The sequence below is a fragment of the Eurypyga helias genome, unplaced genomic scaffold, assembly GCF_000690775.1.
Source record: "Eurypyga helias isolate BGI_N326 unplaced genomic scaffold, ASM69077v1 scaffold25352, whole genome shotgun sequence".
NCBI classification, from domain to species: Eukaryota; Metazoa; Chordata; class Aves; order Eurypygiformes; family Eurypygidae; genus Eurypyga; species Eurypyga helias.
In genome coordinates this window covers 6340-30996 of record NW_010238221.1, presented here as the reverse complement: position 1 = coordinate 30996, position 24657 = coordinate 6340, and the positions used below count along the sequence as shown (strand labels likewise).

Sequence of the window (24657 nt, the reverse complement as noted above, 5' to 3'; positions counted from 1 at the left end):
GGCTCTGCCACCGAGGAGCATGACCGCCATGGGGCTGTCACCCCCGTGCCACAATGGGGTCTACCTCACCTGCTGCCTCGGCGGCCCTCGGTGACTCTTCATGTCACCCAGGCCAGCATTAACATCTGCTAAACTCGGGATCAAAGAGTCTGGCAGGTAACAGGAGCATGAAAACTGGACACCTTCGCTCGCGCCAGCCCGCGAGGTCCAAGTCTCCTGGCTCACGGGGCTTTAGCAGGCGATTAAGTTGCCGCTCGGTGTACAGGATGAATCCCTGGATGAGAGCCGTGGGGCGTGATTTAGTAGTTTGCTAAGGGTTTGCTAGAGCTGGAGCTCCGGTTCTCTTCCTCACGGGAGCAAAGGGGACCCTTCGGCCCCGGGACTGGTTTGCTCTTGGGCACAGCCGCTCGCTGCGTGCGTGGCCCGTCGGCCGTGCCCGCGGCAGTGTGGCACAAAGGTGCTCACATCCGGGCTCGCTGGTGCCGCACAAAGCAGGCGCTGGGCAAGGGTGGTAAGCTTGGGGAAAGCGTCGGTTCATTCCTCGTGGGTCCTGCTGGCGTGGGGGGCTGCCGCCCTCTGAGCAGGGTTGCAGTGGCCCCAGGGGCTGTGAAAGCCGGTGGCTCTGGGGCAGGGAATGAGAGCCAACAAAGCAGGAAAACTGCGTTTGGTGAAGGGACAGAGCTGCTCGACCGCCCGTGACCCTGAACTGCCCCATGAGTGGGGCCAGGCCAGGGAAACTTGGAGCTGGGATGTGGACCCCCGGCCCGGCCTTAGCCGCTCTGCTGAGTGAGCAAACGTGGTGGCAGCTACTAGCAGGAGCAAGGGAAATAGCGGGTTCCTCCTCTCCTGTGCCCATGGCTCTCTCTCCATCTTCCCTTTCTGCATTTCTCTGGAAGGTTCCAGCCTCCCAGGGCTGCCGGGAACCCGCCTGTTCAGCAGCCCTGGTACCGGCAGTGGCTGCAGGCCCCCTGCACGACAAGGGTTCACGTGTCACCACCTTAACACGCTGCTTGACCCCAGGGGTGCTGCGCTTGGGTGGGCAAGGCGGCGTCAGCCCTGCCGGGATCTGCCTCTTCCCAGTGCAGTCACCCGGCAACCTCTCATGCCTCGATGCTCCCGAAGCTGCTGCTTTCTCTGAAACAGCATCCCTCAAGTCCCGCTGTGTACCTCAGGTGAGTTACTTCAGAACTTTGCAGTTCGTGCCCTCACCTCGTTTGCCTCTGGGAGTGGAGACTGAACGCCGGCTAACCTCGGCCCGAGGGCGATCCGAACATGAATTCCCCAGGATAAGAGGGGACTCCCCAGCACCCGTGGCTCAGAGACATGGGTCTGACGCCCCATTAGCAGCACTAGACCAGGCTCAGCAAAGCACCCTTTCCCGAAGAGCTGGCGCGGTGACCAGAGCAAGACAGCGCTGAGTTGCAGCAGGGCTCGCTCTGTCAAGGGCCGCGGTACAGCCTGGCACCAGCCAAAGCAAGGGCTGCACCTCAGGCCAGCAAGATCTCGCCCCCGCGGCGGGTGGAGACACAGAGAGCTCCTGCAGTCAGCATGGCAGGAGGACATGGGCACAGCTGTGTGTCCCCGAGCCACCGGCGTGGTTTCCCTCACTGTCCCAAGCTGGATTGGCACCGCTCCTGGAAAGGTCCCTCGTGGGAGTTGGTGGTGGGGAGCTTTTCCCCGGCTCCGCTCCCTTGTCGGCAGCCAGGGTGAGTTAGGCTCATGGTCCTGTCTCAGCCAAGCCAAGTGTCCGCTTGGCAGGGCTGCAGCAAAGCCAAAGAACTCGCAGGCGGCCTGTTCAAGTTTCTTTAAAAAGCTGTTTATTGTCACAGTGGTCAAGTGGGAAAAAAACCTACCGCTGCGTACAGAGGTGGTCTTCACAGATTACAAGCCAGTCTTAAAAAGCTGCAGTTGTCCATGAATTTGGGTAAAAAAGGCTCTCGCTGCAGGCTGCAAACGTCTTGCTCCGCTGTGCTCTACAAACAGTCCAGTAAGATGACAAAGACAGAAACGCAGCCTGAAACACGGTACCAATAAACAAGGAAACTCCAGCTGCTGCCAGAGCAGCGACCTGTTTCCCCAGCGCTGGATTCCTGAAGCCGTGACGTGCTGCAGAGTCTCTGCCCTGGGCAAGCTGGGAGCAGGATGCTGTGGAACCCCTCGGTTTTGTCCTGGCCAGACTGAGCCGTGCTCAGACCTTCAGCCCAGCCCAAACGAGCGCTCAGAGCACGCCATCGCCTCTGAAATGAGTGGCTGCAACCGGCACCGCGATCGGTGCCAAAATCTCTCCTATGCGGAGCTGTGGAGCCTGCCACCGCTTACTCCGAGGCCGTGCTCAGCCCTGCAGATGCTCCGGTCCCTGAAAACACTGCCCTGAAGGGCAGGCCTGTAACAGGATTTGTGACAGGGCTGAGGTGGCTGTCATGCTCCAAAGGCTGCTCTAAACCAAAACAGGGGCAGAAGTGTCTGCCCTGGAAAGCTTGGAGGGAGCCATCAGGGATGCTTTGTGTTGCCTTAGCCTATCGGTAAAGCGAGGGCAGGAGCTGGACATTCTAACTACGTTTTCTACCTGGTAAATGAGCAACCAGTGCGGTGATTAAACTGGGAGCCCGCTTCCCTGCGACACCGGCAAGTGACACCTCTGGTGAAGTCCTTCCCTCACCAGCGCCTCCTCCCCTCCGTAAGGGCGGGCTGCCAGAACAGGAACAGCATTTTGACAAGGTGGGTGTCCGACTCGTTAAGTTCACAGAGAAATCTTTAAAGGCCTTGCTTTGGGGGATGTTTTCGCCGTTGAAATCCAGCTCACGTGTAACTGGGTGCCCTTTTGCCTCAGCAAACAAATGGCTCAGGTGCAGCAATCGTTTCAGTTAGCTGACTTTCCTCCGGCACAGTCTCAAAGCCTCGTGTCTCCCTGTGAAAAATCCGTGCCGGTACCATAGACAGGGAGGAAAAGCCACTGAGAAATAACGAACACTAAGTTGTTTTTCTTCTCTTTTTCCTTTTGAACTGCGTGTTTTGTGAAAAGCTTTATGAGTATTTCAAAATGCGCTAGGGAGCTGAAGTGAGCAGGCAGAACTGGGGCCGGGGACACGTCTGCCGCCACGTGGGAAAGAGAGACTATGTGATTGATCTACAAAGCAAGTGGTTTTTTTCATGTCCTGCTTTATGGGGCAGATGGAGGAGATGGGAAGGTGAGGGTTCGGTGGTCTGACATTTTAACTAGAGATTCTTCCTCCAGCCTTCCAAGGTTTTGTCGGTTAGCAACTGGAGAATTGTTTCTCAAAGTGCTGGGAGGGTGGTAACACAGGAGAAGGAAGGAAAACGGATCATGCATCATAGACTCATAGAATCACAGAATGGTTTGGGTTGGAAGGGACCTTAAAGATCATCCAGTTCCAACCCCCCTGCCATGGGCAGGGACACCTTCCACTAGACCAGGTTGCTCAAAGCCTCATCCAGCCTGGCCTTGGACACTTCCAGGGATGGGGCATCCACAGCTTCTCTGGGCAACCTGTTCCAGTGCCTCACCCCCTTCTCCGGGAAGAACTTCTTCCCAATATCTAATCTAAACCTCCCCACTTTCAATTTTCAATGCTTTTCCATTTAAGGTTCCTTGTACACACTGTGGGGTAGAATCTGAGTTTACCTTTATAAAGCAAGTCTAATTTGCACACGCAAATCCCAACTGAATACCCCACTCCTTTGCAAACTGGTTTCTTTTAAGGGCATCTGACCCTAACCCTCTCTTTATGCAGACTCCCTAATATAAACATTAATTATTTTGGGGGAGGGATAATGGGTTTTTTCTGGTCCTTATCATTGCTACCTGCCCCTTGCCTTGCATTTTCCACTAATTCAAGCGTAGAATGAGCTCTCCAAGCAAATCTCAGTGCTTCCCCACGCTTACACGTCGCTGGGAGAAGGGATTTCTACTTGACACACTTCATTTTCACTCACTCTTTCTCCTCACTGAAGCGAGGCAACTCAACGTCGGGGTATCACCCCCGGCACGGTGCCTAGGCCAAGAGCCAAGGCAATGAACAGCCCGCTAATTAATTTTTCACATACATCTCCGGGGTCCCTCCCCAGAACAAACACTCTGAAAACCAGAGGTGGCAGTTTCTATGCAGCCCTCAGGAAATTTTAAGCAAAAGTGTTTTCCTGCCATTTTTATGCTTTTACAGTGATGAAATGCAGGACTGGTAGTTGTGTCAAAGAAAATGTATTGGCTTCAGTATGGAAAAAGATTATTGAAAGTAATCTGAGCCTGGTGTATCCGTTTCTCAAAAGAAAAAAGGCAATGGCTACAACACTGCCCATAGTCGGTGGAGAGACAAGGGCCTCATTCCTAGGCGGGAGAAAGGAATCCGTGTTGAAAACATTGGTACCAGTAACTATTACAGACAGATCATGTTTCCAGTAAAGCCATGTATGTTCATTTTCAGTTATGAGGCTGATAATACTGTGAGCTTGTGGAGTTTGAGCATCTTGCACCCTTTCTTGAACATATAGATGTGTGGGTGTCTATTTATGCATATAAATAAGTTGAAGATTATTTACATCAATGTACAGAATAGATCTAAACTCAGTTATCATAATGCATACACCTGCCAGTGGATTTGGTCTGTCAACACTCTGCATTTCACCTTCAAAGCACCATACAAACATGAATTATTTACCCAGGCAACTTCCCACTCACCAAAAGGATTGAGAAGCAGGCAGGGCGAGAGATGGAGCTGAGGGAGCGCAGCACAGTCGGGACAAGGCGTCCCGTATCCCTCTCCTGCCACCAGCACTACAGATTTATGCCTATCTAAACTCCGCAGTCCACGTGTAGATGGGAAAGTCCTCATTCAAAAGCAAATGATCCGTTCTTCGTGTTCAAAAGCTTTGGCCTCTTCTCGGCTTATCAGGTTCCCGTTCAAGCTGGCAAGGAAAAACAAAAGGCATGTGAAAGTAAGGTAGTGACCGTCGCCCATCTTCTATTTTCCCAAGGTTTTGGAGCAGAGAGCGCAGCACCCTGTGGGCTGCGCGCCTCTCGAGGGCACGCAGCTGGGAACCGGCCTCGGACGCGCAGGCTACAGCGCTGCGGTTCCCACCGCACACACGAGGAAGGAGGCTGCTTCTCCAGAAATAAAAACTGACCTCCCAGAACTAAAATGTTGCGGGGTACCCCGCTGTTTGCATTTCAGCAAGCAGCACATAGCTGACAAAGGTTCTTACTGCGCAGCGGGCCAGTTTAGAGAAATTTAGAGTGTTCAGAGCATTCTGTGTCTTCCATGTCAACATGGGAAGAAAACCCTATTAAGTACTCCGACATTATGAATGTGAAATGACTTTGAGCAGAATTTTCAAGTCTGGCTACGTAAAGTTACTCTACATTGATATTTACACCCCTGAAAACACGCAGCTGGTAAGTGCAGCTTTCAGAAATGTTGAAGTCCACTACACCATTGAGGCATATGAAATTATCTGGGTTAATGAACACGTCTGAAAATTCAGGGATGGATCAAGTGACTGATTTCAGTCTGAAGATTCAGAATGATTTGAGTGGGAATTGAAGCAGCCTTTGAAAAAAGTCTCTCTTCCACATCTTCAGGGAACCCACCAGTCAGACAGTCACTGTCTCTCTAAGCAAGAGTTCAGTGTCCTTTCACTAAACCAAATATATATATATTCAACCCCAAATTTCATGTTCAATAATAAAGGAGCAGCAGTGCTAAAACCAGCAGAGTTGTATTGACTCCTGAGCACCCTGAGGTGAGGGGAGGAATGTGGTGTTTGGCTTTGTGCCTCACAAGGCACGTGGGTGACTGTGTGATGCCTACCTAATCTAAAACAAGCAAAGCTTACAAAAAGTTAATCTTCTTGTAGCTTAGCACTTTCGGTGTGTTTGGAGCACAGCCCAAAGAAAATCCGAGCAGAAATTCTATGACCCAAGCTAGTAATGCTAATTAAGTGTAACCATCTCCTGCTTATTGGGATTCAGCTCCTGAAAAACATGAACATGTTCAGAAGTTTAAAAAGAAATCGGGACAAGCAAGACTCGGGCTATAAATCTGGGCCCCAGTTCTGCGAGTCTGCGGTACAGACGGGTGTGAACTAAGAGAACTACTCGAGATTCGGAACGCACAGGGAGATGTTTCAATGACAGAGGCTTTTTACCTATTTGAAACCCACAGCTGGAGCTACAAGCCCTGCCTCGCATAAACTTGCTCTGAATTTTTTAGCCTGGAAAGTAGCAATGCCTGAAGTGTTTTAAAGGGAAAAGGAGTTTACAGAATGAGCCTTTGAGGAGAGGATCTTTACCAGATTTCTTTAATAGCTGTGTTCTCCTGGAGAGCGTCGCTAAGGTACTTCACCCCCTTGGCTGTAATCTGATTCTGGATAAGCCTAAAAAGAAAGCATTTCACGTCAAACCAACACACAAGGTAATTTACAGTGCCTGCTTGACGTCAAAGGAGCAAAGCTGTCGGTCTGCCACGAGGCAACGGTTGTGATTCCGGCCAGTGAGGATGGTGCACAGCATCGGTCAAGTACCCCACACGCACTTTCAGAAGCGGAGCCCAGAGCACTAGTCTTTTCCTTTCATTTTGGAAAAAGCATTCTGGAGACATGGAGCTTAACCGCAGGGCTGACAAATTTCTGCTAAGAACCGTCCACTACTGGTACAGGATTGCGGTATTTGGACTCTTTTGAGACAGACTGACCTCTGAGCTCTGTTTTCCTATTAAAAACACTGTGAGACATTTTTAAGTGATGTATAGAAATTTCTGAGTACAGAGCCTGTGTAGGCCTAGTGTTTCAGCAGCTATGATCTAGATGATCTATGGTCTGCCACACCCTCCTGTCTTGTTTATCAGACCAGCGAGTTCTTAGAAAACAAAAGGCATTGAATTTGACTCTGCCATGAGCAGATGCAAGTCCCACTGAAGTCACCTCAGCAGCTATAAAATACACCTCATCTGAGCTGAGGGCAAAAAATGTCACAAAAAGTCCTCAGGTAGCACAACCGAAGCAGCATTGGGTAACCCTTATGAACCGCTGGGGGCCATCCCCCTAGCTAAAAATGAGCAAAGCCCCCCTTCAGCCTACCATGGAGTGCCCAATAGCAGAACCATTCCATGGGACTGGCTGCACAAATCCCACAGGATGAGGCTGAAAACCGGAATTGAATGATCTCTTAGGGAGGGAGGGAGGGAAGGAAGGAAGCAGCAGGGAAGCATTTCCATTAAAGGACTTCCTGCACTTGGTAAATGAATCAACACACAAAGGTATCCCCTAGATTCTTTCAGCTACTGGAAAAACACTTCAATTCTGCCTCAAGTTGTTATCTATATGGGTCACTACCTTTTGGAGGTTTCCGTTGGAATAATAAACAAAGTGGGATATAGACTTGCCTACTGGCAGAAACCCTTGGACAACACTGAGCCATGGTAAAGACACGCATCTGGATTACGATGCCTGCTTTGGATGGGGAAGGTTTTACGACGAATTCAAACCAAACTGCCCAGGGAAGCTTCTCTGCAGCTGTGTGTAAAGAAATCGAGCCCTCCCCTGCTTTTTATTTCCAAGGTGATGGGCACCAGAGCTTCTACTGCTTTCAAAAGAGCCTGCAAGTATTTGGCACCCCTGACAACCGGCACGCTTCCTGAGGGGCGGGAACTAGGATTAATACAGGGAACGCTGGAGTGTGGTTAGCAAAGTCTTTGTAAAGGGACACCATTTCTCTCAATTGCTTGGAATGAACGGATGGCTATTTGTTTCACAGCCCATATCTGCCCAACCCCATCCACGGACAAATCCTTGTGAACCTCTGGATTAGAACAGCCAATGCCATGTTTTCTTAGAAGTTTCACAAGTCTCGTTGTGATTGCTAGAAATAATCCCTGGTTGCCTGGAGATTTATGTCTTAGAGATGAGAGTCTTGCACGGGCAAAAGTGCTAGTCCTAGAAGAAAACATCAGGCAAATGGGACATGTATTTAAGCATCTGTCACACAGGGTCTTGTCTGAAGAGCTGAGCTCGCTACTTTCGTAGTATGACGATAAATAGTAAGAATCCTAATAAGGTTATTCTGTTCTAGCTGCCTGCTTGGCTTTTTTATTTTTGAAACTCTTGTGTTTGAGGCCAGTACCGTTCCCCTAAGGGGAGATGAAATCAATTTGTAGTTTGAAAGTTCCCAGGACACACAAACAGCTTAAACGTTTCCCTCTATGAAAGCAGGTTCACTAGACAGCAGCCTTATTAACTTTCCATTAGAAATGTCTACAACCAGTCAGCTGCATCCAGACCATGCACAGAAAGCTTACTGTGACCTACATAGACTTGGAAGGTGAAGCTTTAATGCAGCGACTGCCAAAGCGCCTGTGCCTCTGTGGAATGTAACTCACCATAAATGCACCAGTTTCTTGTTGACCTTCAGCATCTCTGCAAAACTCATTGCTGCCTCATCATCCAGCTCGTTTTTAGTCAACCTAAGTGGGACAGAAAATGTTCACTTAGGACATTATCATCATTTTTCAGCCCCCTATTTTTCCAGCTTGTCCGTGACATAGCTTTAGGCAGCCAAAGGGGAATGTGCTGTTCCTGCCCCGAGCAATTTCTAAAGGCTGGACACAAAGAGATACTGAAGAGAAGCCCTGGAGGTAAAAGAGACAAAAGTATCAGATCTTTATTTCTAATGATGCTTTCTGATGATGTTTTGGTGTCTAAAAGGTGGATGAGGTGTAATGGGAGACAACACTGAAGAGGTGCAAAAACTGAGGACAAAGAACTTGACTTCAGATGACGGAAGTGAGAGAAGATGGGGAAAGCAAGATGGAGAGAGCAGAGTGAAGCATGACACCAGGACATTAGAATGTGTCCTAAAGGATGAGTGCTGCTGATCCATTACTCATGTCCACATTCTTCCAAAGGGACGTAACTTACAGCTTGCTGGTTGTGAAAGCGTAGGGGGTGGGGGGAAGGAGAGAAGGAATAGCGGAGAGTAGAAGAGGTGATGGGATCAGAGGAAATAAAATTAGGCCGGAGCTTTTTCTGGGGAAAGAAGAGGAGAAGTAGACTGCAGTGTCAATTACCAGAATATTTTCACGGAGTCGTTGTGTCGCATGGCTTCAGCGATACTTTTGCCTCCCTCTGTCGTGATGCCATTGAATGCGAGACTGTGAAGTAAAGAGACAAAACACGTGAGGAACAGCCTTGGCCCTTCCGCTGCCAAACACCGGTGACTATCCTGGGCGATCTGCTTCCCAGTTGTACAGTTCAGCTTTTGGGTGTCTCAGAGGTTCACTTACTTTGCAAACCAGTAAGTCCTTACGACTTCTACAAGTCACCACAGTTCACAGGCCATAACGTTTGCTGCCAGCGAGTCGTACTCTTGGGACTGACAGCAGAGCTGCGGCCAGTGACTTTGAGAGCCAAGGCTTTTAACAAGGACAGGGTTGTACTTAGCAGCACACGGGTTTTTACATGCATTTGTCATCCCAATTCCCAGTACAAACCAGGCACTTTGTCCTTTAAGTCCTCAGGATGCCTGAACCTCATTCTTCTTCCACACACAACACCTTCTGTTGTGTACGGAGAGATAAGCTTGTAAATGCATGCTTTTCCATTACAAACCACAAACGTTTCTTGTCTGCCCTTCATTCTTTGAACAGACATTGGCAAAATCATCCAGTTAAAGTTGTGCTCCAGGCTTTGAGAGTTCAAAAAGCATTCCCCCCCTCAAAAAGCCAAGCCAGAGCCTGAAAATGATGCAAGGTCTCAAAAAAAGGCAGAAAGGGGGATCAAGTAGGGCACTGGCCCAAATATGTGTTAGCACAAGTCCCTCTAGCTTCAGCTTCATATTCCATCATGACTGGGCCTAAAAATGGCAAATGTGCAAGAGTGAACTGATGAGGTAGGGACTATCTTCCCTACCTCATGGATTTCAATCTTCAAGCTACCGCTGGTGCTAACTATGCATTGAAATCATGAAGCAAGATTAGGGAGGTATATTTCTTCAGTAAGAAATTAAACCAAGTACAAGTACACTGCAGAGCAGAAGATTCACCCGGCGCGGGTGCCAGCAAAACCTAGCCCTAGCCAGCACAGTTACACCTCCTTGTTTTTGCAAGAACATTCATCAGCATATTTGTTCCCATCCGAGAATCCCTCCGCTCTGATTCAGGTCCAAAATATTTTCTTTCAAGTCTGATGCATCTGGATGGATTCTGCCATTATGGGAAGATGGCTATTTCAGACAGCTTTTAAGTTTAAATATATCTAGGTCACTGCACCTGTTCAGCTTTTAATTTTTTAAGCCTGGCTATCCGCTCACAGAAAGGAGGACAAGGCACCAGCTCTGAAATCCCTGGATCTGAAGTGGCAGCAATAAGCTCTCCAGAGATCCCCAAACTCCTAAAGACAATGTGCCACCTTGTGGGGAAACCAAGGAGACTTCGCTGTTCCCTCACGGGGAAGGCTGGGGGAACTGGGAGACAAATGAGAAGGATCACTGAGAACTGGAAGGACTGCATGGAGGGACTCCAGAACAGCAGCAGCCACCACAGTGTGCACCTTTAAACCCTTAGCCAGCGCTCGGAAGTCTGACAGGGGGTGGGCTGTTTTACACTGCTGGCTTCTCGCCGCACTGTGCTACCAACCTCACCCATGCTAGAGAGCCAGTCTGAGATGAATCGCTGAACTCCAGTGAGAACTACGTCTCATTAGCACTGAATGTGTGAAGTCCTGGCTCCCCTGGAGTACCTGAATTTAAGAATGACTCAGTCCCTACCCAAGCAGTTTACCACCTAGACATTACTTTGATAAAAGCTGCTGTACCTTCGCGTTAACACAGAGCTCACTGGAAGCCTGATTCTGCAGCAGCTGGTGCATCCTTCTGCTAATGCTCCCAGACCAAGGTGGCACCCACTGACCATGTGCTGTCACAAATGCCAATAACGCTGCGCAGCATGAGGGGAGGAGGTGCAGGTAGAGGGAAGGATGCCAGCCCTGGAAGATTTGTAACTTGCCTAACGGCTGTACAGGACTTTTTAATTCAATCTGGCCTCCTGCTCACAACAGAAGCCTGTTGGTTACACAGTGAATGCTGCAATACCAGATGGCATTCCAAGCTAACCCTGGGTAGGAAGAGTCATCACTTCAAAGCCAATGAGAAAGCCAGCACGACACAACGTGGAGCTGCCTGGCTCCGCTGGTGTTTTACCTCACGTTTGTTAACCTGGGGTGGTTCCTCAGGGCCTCTGCAAACGCCTTTGCTCCTTCATCTCCAACTTGATTACCCCACATCCTGGTGAAGAAAGGAAACCAGGAGATAACAGGTGTGCTGCCCTACTGCCCCATGGCATCACATTCTCCCTTTTTCTCTTCCCTCCCCTCCCACCCCAATTACTTCACAGTCTTTCAGAATTGTGAGAAACCTGGCAGGTACCTTCCCTGCTGAGCCAGGCATGTTCCACTCCCTGCACACCACACCACCAGATCTGCTGACTCACCAGCACCCTAAGGCCACAGCACAACAGCAGCTCTAGGAGACAGCCTGCTGCAACAGGAGTGCTTCTGGGATCACCTTGCTATGCTGAGCAAACCTTCTGCAGCCCTGTACCCTTATGGGGTGAAGGAGTCTTGCGGTCCCGTACAGTGAGAAATACACCAAGTCCTAAATCCTGTCATTTCCCTGCCCAGTATTCCCTCCCCATACCCCTGGCTGCAGTTTTCCTGTTACCTGTGGGGCACGGACTGGCTTTTACAGAGTGCAAGGTACAGATCTTGGGAAAGGCTCCCCAGATGCACACCTGCAGAGGGACCTACACCCAAATGTCTAAAGTGCTCCACAAACCACGCCCCTCTCCTTCAGAACAGTCTGTCAAGACGGTTACAGTTCCTTCAGCATCATACCCAAGTGGTATCTCCTCTCTCGACAGCTGCCAAGAGAAAGATCAAAATCTCACAGGGACAGTATGACCCTGGGCTCTTCCACACCTTTGTAAGGACCAGTATTTCCGATGGGAAAACACCCCTTGGTAACACAAAGGGTTAAATGAAGGTGATGTGGCAAAAGCTGCAGAGATTAGATCAACAGTTAATAGAAGTATCTGGTCAAATGTTTCCTTTGCACAGCAACCACTTTGAAAATTCCCCCTCTATTATGAGGCTTGAAAGCACCTCTGCTGAGGTACAAGCTTTTTTTTACAGGGATCAGGCTTGATGACTCAGAGTCACACTCAGCTTGATGGGTAATTAGTTGGCAGCTCTTTTAAAATCAATTGAGCTTTGTGGTATCTAAACACATCCACTTCCAGTAAGTACCCTAGACTTTCCTTGTCCTTCAGTCCCAATGCAGTTTGTTATGTAAATGCTGAATATTTCTGTCCAAGATATCCTAAATCCATTTGGAGTGATTATTTCCTCCACGGAAGAAAAGAGGAGGCCTTCACTGAAATGACAGCAAGTACAGCACAGCAGACCCAGCTGTATGACACTGGAAGCGTGCATGCTGTTGAGTATACTTGTGAGATGTTGCAGAACAACAAGATTAAAGGCCAAAAATCAGATTGGTCAAATCTGATTTTCATATTTCAGGGTTATTGTGATAGTTATAATGGCCAAACAGAGGTTTTAATTCCATGTACTCGAGTATTAGATTCTGAGAAAAACATTCTCCTGTAGAGCGGAAAGAGAAACTGAGGTTTGCCAAAGGGGGGAAAAAAAATTTTAAAAATCAAACCCTCAAGTGTAGCATCTGTCCTGAGAAAAAGGACAAGGATTAAAGGTTTAGAGTATATTCAGACCTCTCTCCAATAACAGCAGACTCTCCAGTTTGGGACAGACTAGAGAGAAGGATGATGGGAATTCTTTTTTATTCTCCCAGCTCCCAACTTTATCAGGACTCGCTGCAGAAAGTTTGACAATTGTAAGAATGACACTGAATGACCAGGTACATTGCCAACATTCATAAAACCACCCAGACTTTTAAAAATTAACAAATATCTCAAGGGCAGCTGTGGCGCCATAAGGAAAGTGGCTGTCTTTACATACTGTCCTCTTGTTAGTTTGGCTCTCCTTTAAGGTTCTGTCAGAACAAGTTAAAAACAACTCCAAAGCCCAAAACAAACATTGTGTGAACTGGAGAACAGTAAAGAAGCCTCCTTTTCCCTTTGACTTTGTTCTAACACCACTGTGAGGAGGAAGGAATGGCAGAAGGAAAGGTGAGAGTGAAAGAAGGAATCCTAAAGGATTTACAGATCCTTGAAAGACCAAGCCCTGAGCTCTGCTCCTTAGCACTGAACTTACCCAATTTCAAACATTGTCTTGCTCTTCTGGATGGCCTGGGCAAGGCACTTTCCTCCTTCACTAGTTATTTTGTTTGCTCCTATTCTGCACAAAACACATGAATTGATGAAGTACATCACTTACAACAGTACAGATGTTAGAACATCAGCTCAGAAAGCAGTACAAGTATTTAAGGCTAATTAACTCTGGAGGCTAGCTACAGTTATCAAAGATTAACCTCGAGTGAAAAAAAAAATACTGCAGGCATTTGACCTTTGATTAAAACCCATCATTTTATGTTGTCTTTTACATATTCTGCATGTCAGCCCTCGAAATCAGAAGTGTTATTGTAGAGCCTTGGTTTTGGTGCTCAGTATGTCAGAACTGAGCTTTAGGAACTGATCCTCAAGACAAGGACCCCTGCCTAGTTCTTAATTTAGTTCATAACGTCAGCAGTTGCTACAGAGTACATGAATTACATGCAGCTTGTTTCAAAATGCCATAGGATGTCTTGCTTGTGTGGCTCCAGAGGAGACTGCATCTGATAAGCACAGATTGTAATAATTTCAAGTCCTTCTGTTCTGGGCAAAGGCTACAGGTAGTGGCATCAGTCAGTGCAGCAGCGAGTGTCTCTGGCTGGCGCTCTGCAGAAGACCTTTTAATCTTTTAGCCTACGTGGGGATATCAAATGGCTGGAGTTCAAGGAAGAGAGAAATCTCAATTGCATGCACACTGATGTAAAGAACAAACCAAACCCAAAAGTCCCCCAAACTACCACATTTACATAAAGTCAAACTGGCTTGTTTACTGACTTCAGGCACATGAATACGCACTCTGCCTCAAAATAATTTCTGGGGTTACTACGCAGCCTGAAAGTAACCGTCTTCCAACAGCCCTTTTTTTGTGAAAGATTAAAAAAGCAAAGCACTGTTTCAAAGCAGTGAAAGAACCAGAGTGTTCTTGGCTTTCAAAACTCTGCAAATATTTCAGGTGGGAAGGATGTGGCTGGTGTGGAGTTCCAGAGCAAGTTAGTGGTACAACAAGGACTAGAACCCACGAGTCCCTGGCTGCCGGTTGCTACTTCCATACCAGCAGCTCACACTGCTGTAGTTACCTCTATTTGCTACTACAGTCACCATTAAACCGTTGGTTAATGATCTGCCTTCATGTCAAACCAGTGCCATGCATGCCCTGACACTCTTATCAGGGGAAGCTCCAGGAATTAAAGCCAACAACCCAATTTGGGGAATTCCAGAGCTGAGGTATGACACCAGCACAGCTTGAACTCCAAAGGCCCGTAAAAGATGAGATATACAGAAGGCTGGTACTAAATACAAGTGAATTCAACTATTGCAAGGGGCAGCAAGGTTCATGCACCACTTAAGCCTCACTCAGGTCTCATGTTCTCCCTTTGCTCACTACTGTACTCCAGTAAAGACTACGGAGTTTCACCTGCTGCCATTCACCATTGGACTACTGTAAAAGAATATACAAATGCAACCCAGGTTATATTTTATTTGAAACATGATTTTTGTCTTTTTTTCCACTCTCCCTCCCCTTTCGAGTTGCTTTACCTTAATTAAGATACTGTAGGAAAAAAAAATCCAACATACTTAACATATTCAAGGCTTGAACACTCTTCAATTAGTTTTGCAACATATTTGGCTCCGACATCAGTGATTTGATTGTTGTATAAGCTTAAAGAAAAAATCACATTGGTAAAAATAGGTTATGCCTGCTGTTACTTTAATATTTAGAACCTGAATTTTTTCATAATGCACACATAGCATCTATCTTTTTGTATGGCTTTGTACCCATTCACAGTTGCTTGTATTTCTGTTCTGATACACAATTCATATTGTGAACGGCTAGGTATAAAATACAATGGGACCAGACTGTAAATCATGGGAAAATATTTATATGAATTTTTTAATAAATGGTCTCCCCAAGCAAACAAAGCTTCCCTTTATCCCTGTGTTAGTACAGAAATAATATTGCCAGAAGTTAGAAAACACCAGAAGAATGTTTTTTTTGGTCTTTTAAAAGTCATAAAATCCCCTTGCAAATATTATTGAAGATCAGATACCTGAGCAGATGTACTTACACTAGGGCACTGGAGGAAGCAGGCGATTCTTGGTGTTCACGTTCACTTCTCAAAAACTCATTTATTATATGTAGCTACTTAACCAAGAGCAGGAAGTTGGAGCTAAAACGCCTTCCAGCTTCAGCTTGATTAAGAACTAATTAAGGTCTTAAAGAAATTGGTACCATGAACATGACACTTGAAACTGTATGTTCCTGAGACTAGCCTCTAGAAAGCTGGGTCTACTTTGCATAGCTGAAATAACTCCGTTTACACAGAGAAAACAGGAGGCTGTTGCTGTAAAGCACACGTTCTCTTGCTCGCGTTTTCTCCCCCCTCCACGGGTAGCAGAAGGCTTTACGTACAAAACCAGCACGCCCACGCAGCCCAGCAGCCGGACAGCGGTCTGCACTGTGTTACAGAAGGGCTTGATGTCAGTGGAGGCCACCCCAGGAGACATTGTGCTGGGAGAAGAAATTGTGGTTCTTTTCCCAGTGAATTGTTACAGGACAGCAGCTGAATCATTTGTGATCCCAAAATGCTGCTTTACTTATGTTCAGTAAGTGAGGGGGTAACTGTGGTTTCCACCCCACCTTTGCTGGGTCAGGACTGTCAGCGCTGCAGTTTTATTTTCTAGCATCAATTATCCAGTGGTTTGCTCCCAGCTGGTACATACCCCAAGAAAGTCACAATTTGGTACTTGGAGAGTTCTTCATACAAGATCCTTACTCCATGATCTGTGACCTGGTTTACACTGAGCCTGGATCGGAGGGAAACAAAAGAAGGTTTGAATCAATAGAGATTACAAGTGTTCATTACCCATGGATTAACAAATGACTGGAGGTCTACTGCATTTTCCTCTGATGTTTTATTACAGCTCCTTATGCTACATATTAAAAGCCATTAAGGGAAATGTGAGCTCAATTTCATATGGCTTGCTTCAAAAACACAATAGAAAACAAAAAGCCCCACGTTTCCCAGTTAATGCTCTGGAAGCTGTCCATAGAACTGAAAACAATAGAACAAGTCAGTCAGAAATCAGAGACAAACACCTCTTCCTCCTCCCACACTTACTGTGATCACAGGAGGAAAATTCTGCTTGACACCCTAGCTAACGCAAGCTTTCCCAACTACTCTTCTTCCAACCTTCCCTCCGAGTAAAGCCAGGCATCTCTAAAGTCACAACACGTTTGGGCTCCACTGAATAAAGGCTGTGAAAAGGCCTGGCCAGGAAGTACAACTGCAGTCCCATGGGCGTGCTAGATGTTTCTAATTTTACTGTCCCAACTGGACAAGAAATAAATCAACATCAGTCACTCACAGAATAAAAATACTTCTTTTCACAGTTGTTTTGTGGGTTTTTTTAGTTTTAGGTTTTTGTTTTCAATTTCTCAAGCTTTTCACCTTGCCTAAATGGACTGTTTCCCTTGAAGCATTCCATTGCTGGTGAACCACGTTTTCTGGGGAAAGCTGCCCCCGTGAAAACATTTTGACCAGCTTTAGTTTCTACACAGACCCCAAAGCTGAACACTCCCTGCTGAGAGGCACTTATCACCAACAGCCTCCCTGGCTCTTGCTGGTTAGTAACTTGCCCACTTTGGAACGCACCAGCACAGAGGAGAAATCAGAGCCAATTTCTACAGATCAGAAGAGTCTGATCTTTGAAATGGATGGTTAAGCTGTTAGAAACAACATTTCCTGACCTGCAGAAATTGGTCATTAGAAATCAAAGTCCTAACATCCAAAGAGCCATAAAGACAAAAGGGAAACCTAACAGACTGGTTTGGTGCTGGGGATGGTGTCAAGATCACACTGTGTGTGCCACAATCATAGGATAGGGACAAAGAATGAAAGTCTGTCCTTCTCTTCTTTGTTTTGTCTTACCTACTTAGGCTTTTCTTCCCCAGGTTTCCTTATTGCTTTCTCTTGGGTCAGTTGATTTGCAACTAACTGGAAAAAATGTGTGTCACTTGCTTTGATTTAGTCCTACAGGAAAACAAGGCAGAGCACAGCCAACCAGGAAAAATAAAAACTTTTATTAAAAAAAAAAATTCTCATGAGGCTGAAAGAGCTTTTAAAAGAAAAAGTATTTGAAGTTCTTGGTTTTCTGCACCTAAATATTTGGACAAATAAGGTATAGCTACATGGCACAACCTCAAAGGACTAGAGGTGGAAGAATCTGGCCTGTGATGTTAGAGGTGGAGTTAGTTCTCCCAGATCACACCAAGCCATGTCCTCCCTCCACATCACCTTAGGGAAACACCACATCTAAAGACTTCAGCTACATCCTTTCACAGGTTAGCTTTTGTTCTGTGAAAGCCAGACACCTCAGGAGGATGTAAAAGCAGGAAATTCAGAGCTTTTGATCAGGGGCTATGGTGAATAGTAGATCCTCTCACACCCTGTATGACCAAGGGCAGAGATAGGCTCAGGCAACCTTCACATTATGGAGAAGCACTTCTGTTTCCTTTCTTTTCCCTTAAGTACTTTCTCCCATAAAAATCCTCTTTCAAGACAGAACAGTTTGAGGTGGGGCTAACTAAAGCTACAGGTTTAAACAGTCCTGGCTTCTAAGCTTCTCACCCTTTCCATCTGGGTTTCCAAAATCACATCTCGCTCCTGCTCCTGTGACTGGCCAAACAAAAATTTCAGACGATCTGAAACTAACTTCCAGCAGCAGTAAGAATCCTCATCTTTCTCCCCTTTCAAGATCAATTCCTCCCGCCCAGCAGACTGTGGAATAAGCCAAGGATAAGCAAGGACCTGCTTGCAGAGACTCCTACCTGATGACTGCAAGCTTGCTGAAACAAGGTAGCAGCTGTTTTACTCCGTAGTCATTGATGTTGTTGTTGTCCAAATCCAGAGCCAGGCGCTTTTGGAAGTGATGAACAACAAAGGAAATGGCACTGCAGTCAGCAGAGTAGGCATTGCAGTAGGTGAGCTTGATGTAATTGGCATGCATGCGTTTGGCAGCCAGCTTCCCCACTTTCTCACTCTGAGTCTCGTAAAGGCACCTCAGCATCCAAACAAAGTTGGGCTGGACCTGGATCTGATTGTACTTTGGAAGCCTGGACCTAGTGAAGCCTTTCAGGTGAGATTTCATGCTCTCTCCAAGGTATGTGATGAGCGTCTTTCTCTTCCTCTTAATGACCGCAGGCAAAACTAAATGTCTGAAGAGCTTCTGCTTGGATCTAGAAAGCAGGCCACAAAGAAACAGGTTGGTAAAGTGAAAGTGTTCATTATTTCGGAAAGGATCCCGCCCTGCTAGCTGTTTCTTCAACCAAGGAATACGAAGGCAAGTAGGCTGGGCAGTCTCGGGGGAAGAGCATTCATTGAAAAACTGAAGTAACTCCTTGGCACCCACTTTCTCTTCAATAACCAGGAACAAAGCTGTGAAAAAAGACTGAAGGGTTAAGTGCAAGAACTCATAAGTGGACTGATCGTCACAGCCACTGTAACCTTTCACTGTCCTGAGAAATCCCAATTGCAAATCTTCTTCAGAGATGTTCGCTGATGAGACCTCCTCCTGCTCAAAGATAAAGAAAGAGTTCTCCATCCCTTTGTATGCCATTTTACCCAAAGCTAGAAGAGTTTCCTTTCTTGATTTGAACATCTCTGCTTGGCTCCTGATGTTGTTCCTCAGCAAACTTGTTTTCAAAGATCGGTTCAGGTGCACCTCAATCATCAGCAAAAACACATCTGTCAATGTAACAGAGCAGTGTGGAAGCTCGTGGCTGTCAAACATGGAATGGAAGTGTTCATAGCATTTAAAGATAATCCAGCAAAATAAAGGCACTGAACACAAACTGCAGAGATTGGGGTTAGCTTCCAACTGGTTCAATACCAGTGTTCGTTGCCCCTCATCTTTGAAAAACATGGTAGTGTATTCCCTCAGGTTATTGCTGGAGAAACCACGGAGCAACACTTTCTTTCTAATGATGTTTTTCTGGACCTCAGTTCCTGTCCTCGCTGTAAGAATTTTCTTGGATCCCTTAAGGAGCTTCCCTCTGAGAAGGCTTACCAGCAGCACCAGGGGGTGGATGGGTTCATTGGGTGAGCACATCTCAGGAGTGCTACTGAGATCAAAGTTGGAATAGATCTCATCAAAGCCATCAAATGTGAAAAGAACCGTATGAGGGAACTGCAAGATGTGATGGAACACCTCTGTGGGGTCCTGGTCTGGGTAGCAATTATATTTGAAAAGCAGGTCTTTCAAACATATGGCTTCATCTTCCTTAAAGCAACTAAACATCCTGCATCGGAAACGGAAGAAAAATTTGGCCCCTATGTCCAATTCTTTTCTGGCCCAAAGGCTTTGTATTTTTTGCAGCAAGATGGATTTTCCAATTCCTGCATCACCAAAGACATAAATAGTCTCTCCATCTTCATTGATTAGCCCAACTGCATCATCAAAAAGGGCTTCCACTTGACACACATTGCCCAGACTCTCATTGGTAAAACTGACCAGCTCCATAATACTGTCCGAGTAGATTTCTTCAAGCAGCATCTCTTCCCTCTGAGCGTATGACATAACAAACTTGGAGTCCCGTCCCAGTTCATATCGGAGTTTCTGGCAATACCTGCTGACTATAAAAAGACAGTGAGCTGTTATTAAAAAGTCTATGTACACAATGGCCCACCTCTTTGGGAACTGAGAGGGGTAATAAACAAAAAAAATCTTATGTAAAATTGGTTCTTTGACAGATTACTTCTATGTATTTGTGCTGCCATCATTGCTCTCCTGGGAAATTCAGGTGCTAATGAAAGAGGTAACATGTGAGTCACCATCTCCCGAAAGCCAGTACAGACACTGCATTGCTTTACAGGGCTGCTATCTTTCAGCTGAGACACAAAGCCAAGCCCCTGACCTTTTGTAAAAGACTGTTTTACTCTCTGCAAAGGCAGGGGTTGGTGATCACTGATTAGCTTTGGCATCTGCCTTTTCACTATATTTATATTCTATCTGCAATTTCTATCAGGTAGGCAGTTATTCTTTCCTAGCTTGTTTGGTAATTCTTATTATTGCAAATAGAAGGTATGTGTTTCAGAAAATGGGTGTCAGGCACACGAAAAGATTCTATTTTTTTTAATGACCAAGAAAAAAAAAAGTGTCTCAGTTATTGTGCAACGTTGGCTTGTGTTTTTATTGCAACAGAAACTTTGCTTCTGACAGGGGCAAAGTAATTCTTGCATTTATATAGTATGAAAAAACCTCTCAAGAGGAAAACATTTCCTTCTGCATTACTTCAACTCTGACTTTTGGTATAAGCCATCATTTAGGATCATAGAAAAATTCAGGTTGGGAGGGACTTCAGAAGGTCTCTAGTCCAACCTCCTTCTCAGAACAGGGTCATTGATGAGATCAGATCAAGTTGCTCAGGCCTGTATCTAGCTGGATCTTGAAAACCTCCAGGAAGGACACTGCACAGCCTCCCTGGGCAACCTGCCTCATTGCTCGATTGTCCTCATCATGAAATACTGGCTGTTCCACTGCCAAAACATCACAGTGTTGCTAATAAATTGTAGCAGAGGCCTAGAAAATACTACAGCTGGCACAAGGTGGTTATGTCGTTATGCTACATATCCACAAACAAACGCAGAAAGAGCTTGACATTAGCAGAACAGGGTGTAATATATCAACGTGACTGTTGTGTTATACAGCGCACCTTTCAATTACGTGGCTACTGCTGCTAGCAAGAACAGCGTGCGCCCATTTACTTTCCCTGGCTGCACCTTCCTAGACTCTCTTACTCTCACATCACCTGGTTAGAGCTTCCTACATAGAAGGGTAGTTCTACGGGAAGGGATGCACAGCCTTACCTGGATCTGTATTTACCACAGGTTTACTACAGATATTCTCTGAAGGCTTGTAACCTATTTCATCCAGCCAAGGCTGAAGTTCATAGTAAGCATCGGTGACTTTCTGCAGGACACAGATGAAATATTCTGAGACTTCTTCTCCCTTGCTCTGGACCAAGTCTAGAATTTTGCGAACCTGAAAAAACACCACGTGAAAGATCATTTAGGAACATCATTTTATTGTACTAACCCTTATAGACCGCTTTAGGATCTTTTTTGGACTGGAACAGGGCACCAAAATCAAAACTGGTCCTTCAAAAACTTGAATTCAAAATCTAGCTCTGAATTTGAATCATCACAAAACTGGCTTTCTATTTGTATTTGGATGTTGCAAGAAAGTTGCCTCTGCAAGGTCTGAACCTGTAGCTAAATCCTACCCTACCCAGGAACAAAATGGATAAATGGTTGGAGTGAGTCCAAAGGAGGCCACGAAGATGCTCAGAGGGCTGGAGCCCCTCTGCTATGGGGACAGGCTGAGAGAGTTGTGCTTGTTCAGCCTGGAGAAGAGAAGGCTCCGGGGAGACCTTATAGCCCCTTCCAGTACCTGAAGGGCTACAAGGAAGCTGGGGGGGCCTTTTTACAAGGGCCTGTAGTGACAGGACAAGGGGTAACAGGTTTAAATTGAAAGTGGGGAGGTTTAGATTGGGTATCAGGAAGAAATTCTTCCCAGAGAGGGTGGTGAGGCACAGAAACAGGTTGCCCAGAGAAGCTGTGGATGCCCCATCCCTGGAAGTGTTCAAGGCCAGGCTGGATGAGGCTTGGAGCAACCTGGTCTAGTGGAAGGGGTCCCTGCCCATGGCAGGGGGGTTGGAACTAGATGGTCTTTAAGGTCCCTTCCAACCCAAACCATTCTAGGATTCATAAATTCCTTTCCTCAGTAGGAAACCCAAAGGATTTCCTCAGCCTGGCTAGATAGTATATTTTAAATCTTATACTGGTTAAAAAGAAAAAGAAAGTGGTGGTTTCCCAGTGCCCTAAATTCACTCTCTGGTTTGTAAATATTCCAGGCACATTTAGACTTACCTTAGGATCCAACCAGATCCAGAGGGGTAGGCAGAATCTCTCTGGATCTTAACGCAGATCCAAACACCTACAACTCTTCCTCTCCTGCAGGCTCTCTCTGTACAACGGACTCGCCACCTCCAACTGTTACAACTAGTGGCGAGTGGCTGGAGCAGTTCAAGACCAAGCGCTACCTCTAAAGGCAAGGCAAGATCTCTGTGCAAGCAGTACAGGGTAACCCTGGTACACAACCCTCTGCAAGACAGAGCAATCATTCAGAGGCCCATTTTGCACGACTGGATCCTATTCTTGCTGGAAATGAATGAAGAATTCAGTTCCAAACCAGACAAACGTTTCTAGAGACTGCGGCCTCTTGTGAGCTTAAAGCAGAGTGAGGTACATACGGCACAGCAAAGCATGGCATTTTTTGACAATCTGTATGCTCCAAAATGCAATTTTATGCCTGCCAGAGAAGGTCCCACAGTCCAGTGCACTTGCTGTTGTGGTCTGCTCTCTGTCTCTGCTTATGCTCCTGACGCACGGCCTCCTCCTCAGCTTTGTGACAACAATCACATATATTACGCTGAGCAGTCAGAAATGCAGATGATCATACAGCGTGCATTTGTTCAGCTTTCACCCCATGCACAGAGTGAGCACTGTGCATTTCAACTTGCCAGCAAGAATTACTAGTTTTATGAAAATCTACACTGCTAGTGAAGTCCAAAATCTCTGAATTTTTTATGGTTTGCCTGCCTCTAACTGTGACACTCTTCTGAAGCTGCATGACTGGTTGGTCAGGGAAACAGATCCAGAGTTTGTTTTAAGTCATGATGCAAAGAGCAACTGTGTACATGTCTTTTGATATGAGAAATTTATCACCGGGAAATAATTTTTGCCAGTGATGTCCAAAGATGAATCAAAGACCCACATGTGTCAGGATATATCAATTTTCCATACAAACAATGTACAGAGGTCTTTAAAGAGAAGGGAAGGTGTGCACATGGATAACACACAACCATTAACTTCCAAAATAATATTTCATTACTGTCTCTCCTCCCCTAAAGCAGGATGATCTGTCCCACAGCACCCTGAAGTATATTTTCCTTGCCACACTCTGCACAACAATGAAGGCTTGCGTGCAGCAAGCTGCACTCTAACAGCCACTGTGGTCACCTCCTTATCAGAGGACAAAGCTGCAGCTATGGGGACAGAACAGCAATTATCACCCTGCTCGTTCCTACAGCTGCCAACTGGTATTAGAAGCAGTGCCAGCCATGCTGGAAAGAGATGTGCTGGAGACACCTGTCTAGAAGGAACAGGGTGGGGAAACTTCAAAATAACCAAGATGGAAAAAGACATAGGACGTAAAATTGCCAAATAAACCCACAAAGCCCAGTGTTAAACTGAAAGTAACAAAAAGCTTACACTGGATAGGGAAATAAGAATACCTTATCTGCTTGAGTTGGAAACTGGACAACAATCTCTGCATCTTCAGTGGAGAAGTATTCATTCTTAATCAAGTTGTCAATCAAACACTGCGTGTTTCGGATTCTACTGACCAGAAGTTCTCGGTACACCTTCAATAAAGCAACAAAGGATGGAGGACTTGCTCCTGGAGGTTTTTCCACAGGGAAGTTAGCACAAAGTTGGCCTTCCATAGTTGAGATAGCAAGAAGCTGCTTTGCCTAGCCTCATCTTTGACAACCGTCCATTTGCAGGGAGAAGTCAGCTTGGAGTTCACTTCAGGGAAACAGGCAACCTGTCCTTCACAGTACCGAGCCTGTAAAAAGTAATTGTATAGAACATCAGCTTAAACCTTATCCTATGCAGATACATCCTTCAATTAGCCACCAAAGAATACTTCCAAGCTCCACGTAATATCATGGCCAATGTTATTAAAAAGTTTATTCCTCATGTACTTCTATTTATTTATTCAGGTTTTGGGAAAAAAAGCCCTGTCTGCAGCAGGCAGTCTCCCATCTGTACTGGTGCTTTACTGTAGCTTGCCTCAAACACCACCACTGGCATCTGCTTTATTAACTGTCTGTTCTTAGTGCGTAATTTAATACTTTTTATTAGCTTTTCATCTTTCAATAGACAAAGGAGGGCATCCATCCAAATGTATCTGGACAAGGAAATAAACAGAATAAAATTACATTTCATAGCAATTAATTTTGTAGGAGGAATTAATTTATAGTAGCAAATCTCTGCTTTTTCTTTGTTACAACAGCCCCTGTACAAAGTGTTGCCAGATTCATAACTGCCCCTGTAAGCGAGGACTCGTGAACTTGAGAGAGTTTTAGCTAAGCTAGGAAAAGCATTCTGCTTCAGGACACCAGGTTTGAGAGGCAGTAGTGAGACTGTGGGAAAACCGCTGATCAATGTTTCTGTTAAGAAAGCCAAGAGTAAAATGACGCTAACAATGAAACCGCTGCTGTAGA

At 46.1% G+C, this 24657-nt stretch overlaps 1 protein-coding gene across 1 annotated transcript; it reads right to left on the bottom strand.

The window, feature by feature from the left end:
• Positions 1 to 4832: 4832 nt before the first annotated feature.
• Positions 4833 to 23982, bottom strand: NOD1 (nucleotide-binding oligomerization domain containing 1). The gene is made up of 11 exons (XM_010147788.1): positions 23665 to 23982; positions 21176 to 21350; positions 18139 to 19942; positions 16032 to 16115; positions 14886 to 14969; positions 13294 to 13377; positions 11207 to 11290; positions 9078 to 9161; positions 8391 to 8474; positions 6307 to 6390; positions 4833 to 4923 (listed from the first exon to the last, which is right to left on the bottom strand). The coding sequence occupies exons 1-11, from the start codon at positions 23872 to 23874 to the stop codon at positions 4851 to 4853; spliced, it is 2850 nt and encodes a 949-aa protein (XP_010146090.1). The 5' UTR covers positions 23875 to 23982; the 3' UTR covers positions 4833 to 4850.
• Positions 23983 to 24657: the final 675 nt, after the last annotated feature.

Bases quoted from the DNA above. Each gene is read 5' to 3' on its own strand.
- NOD1 (XM_010147788.1), bottom strand. From the start codon at position 23,874: ATGGAAGGCCAACTTTGTGCTAACTTCCCTGTGGAAAAACCTCCAGGA. The intron at 21,351-23,664 runs GTATTCTTATTT...GTGTTTTTTCAG, and splicing joins TTCCAACTCAAGCAGATAAG to GTTCGCAAAATTCTAGACTT. The intron at 6,391-8,390 runs GTGAGTTACATT...CTTTCTTTTTAG, and splicing joins AAGAAACTGGTGCATTTATG to GCTTATCCAGAATCAGATTA.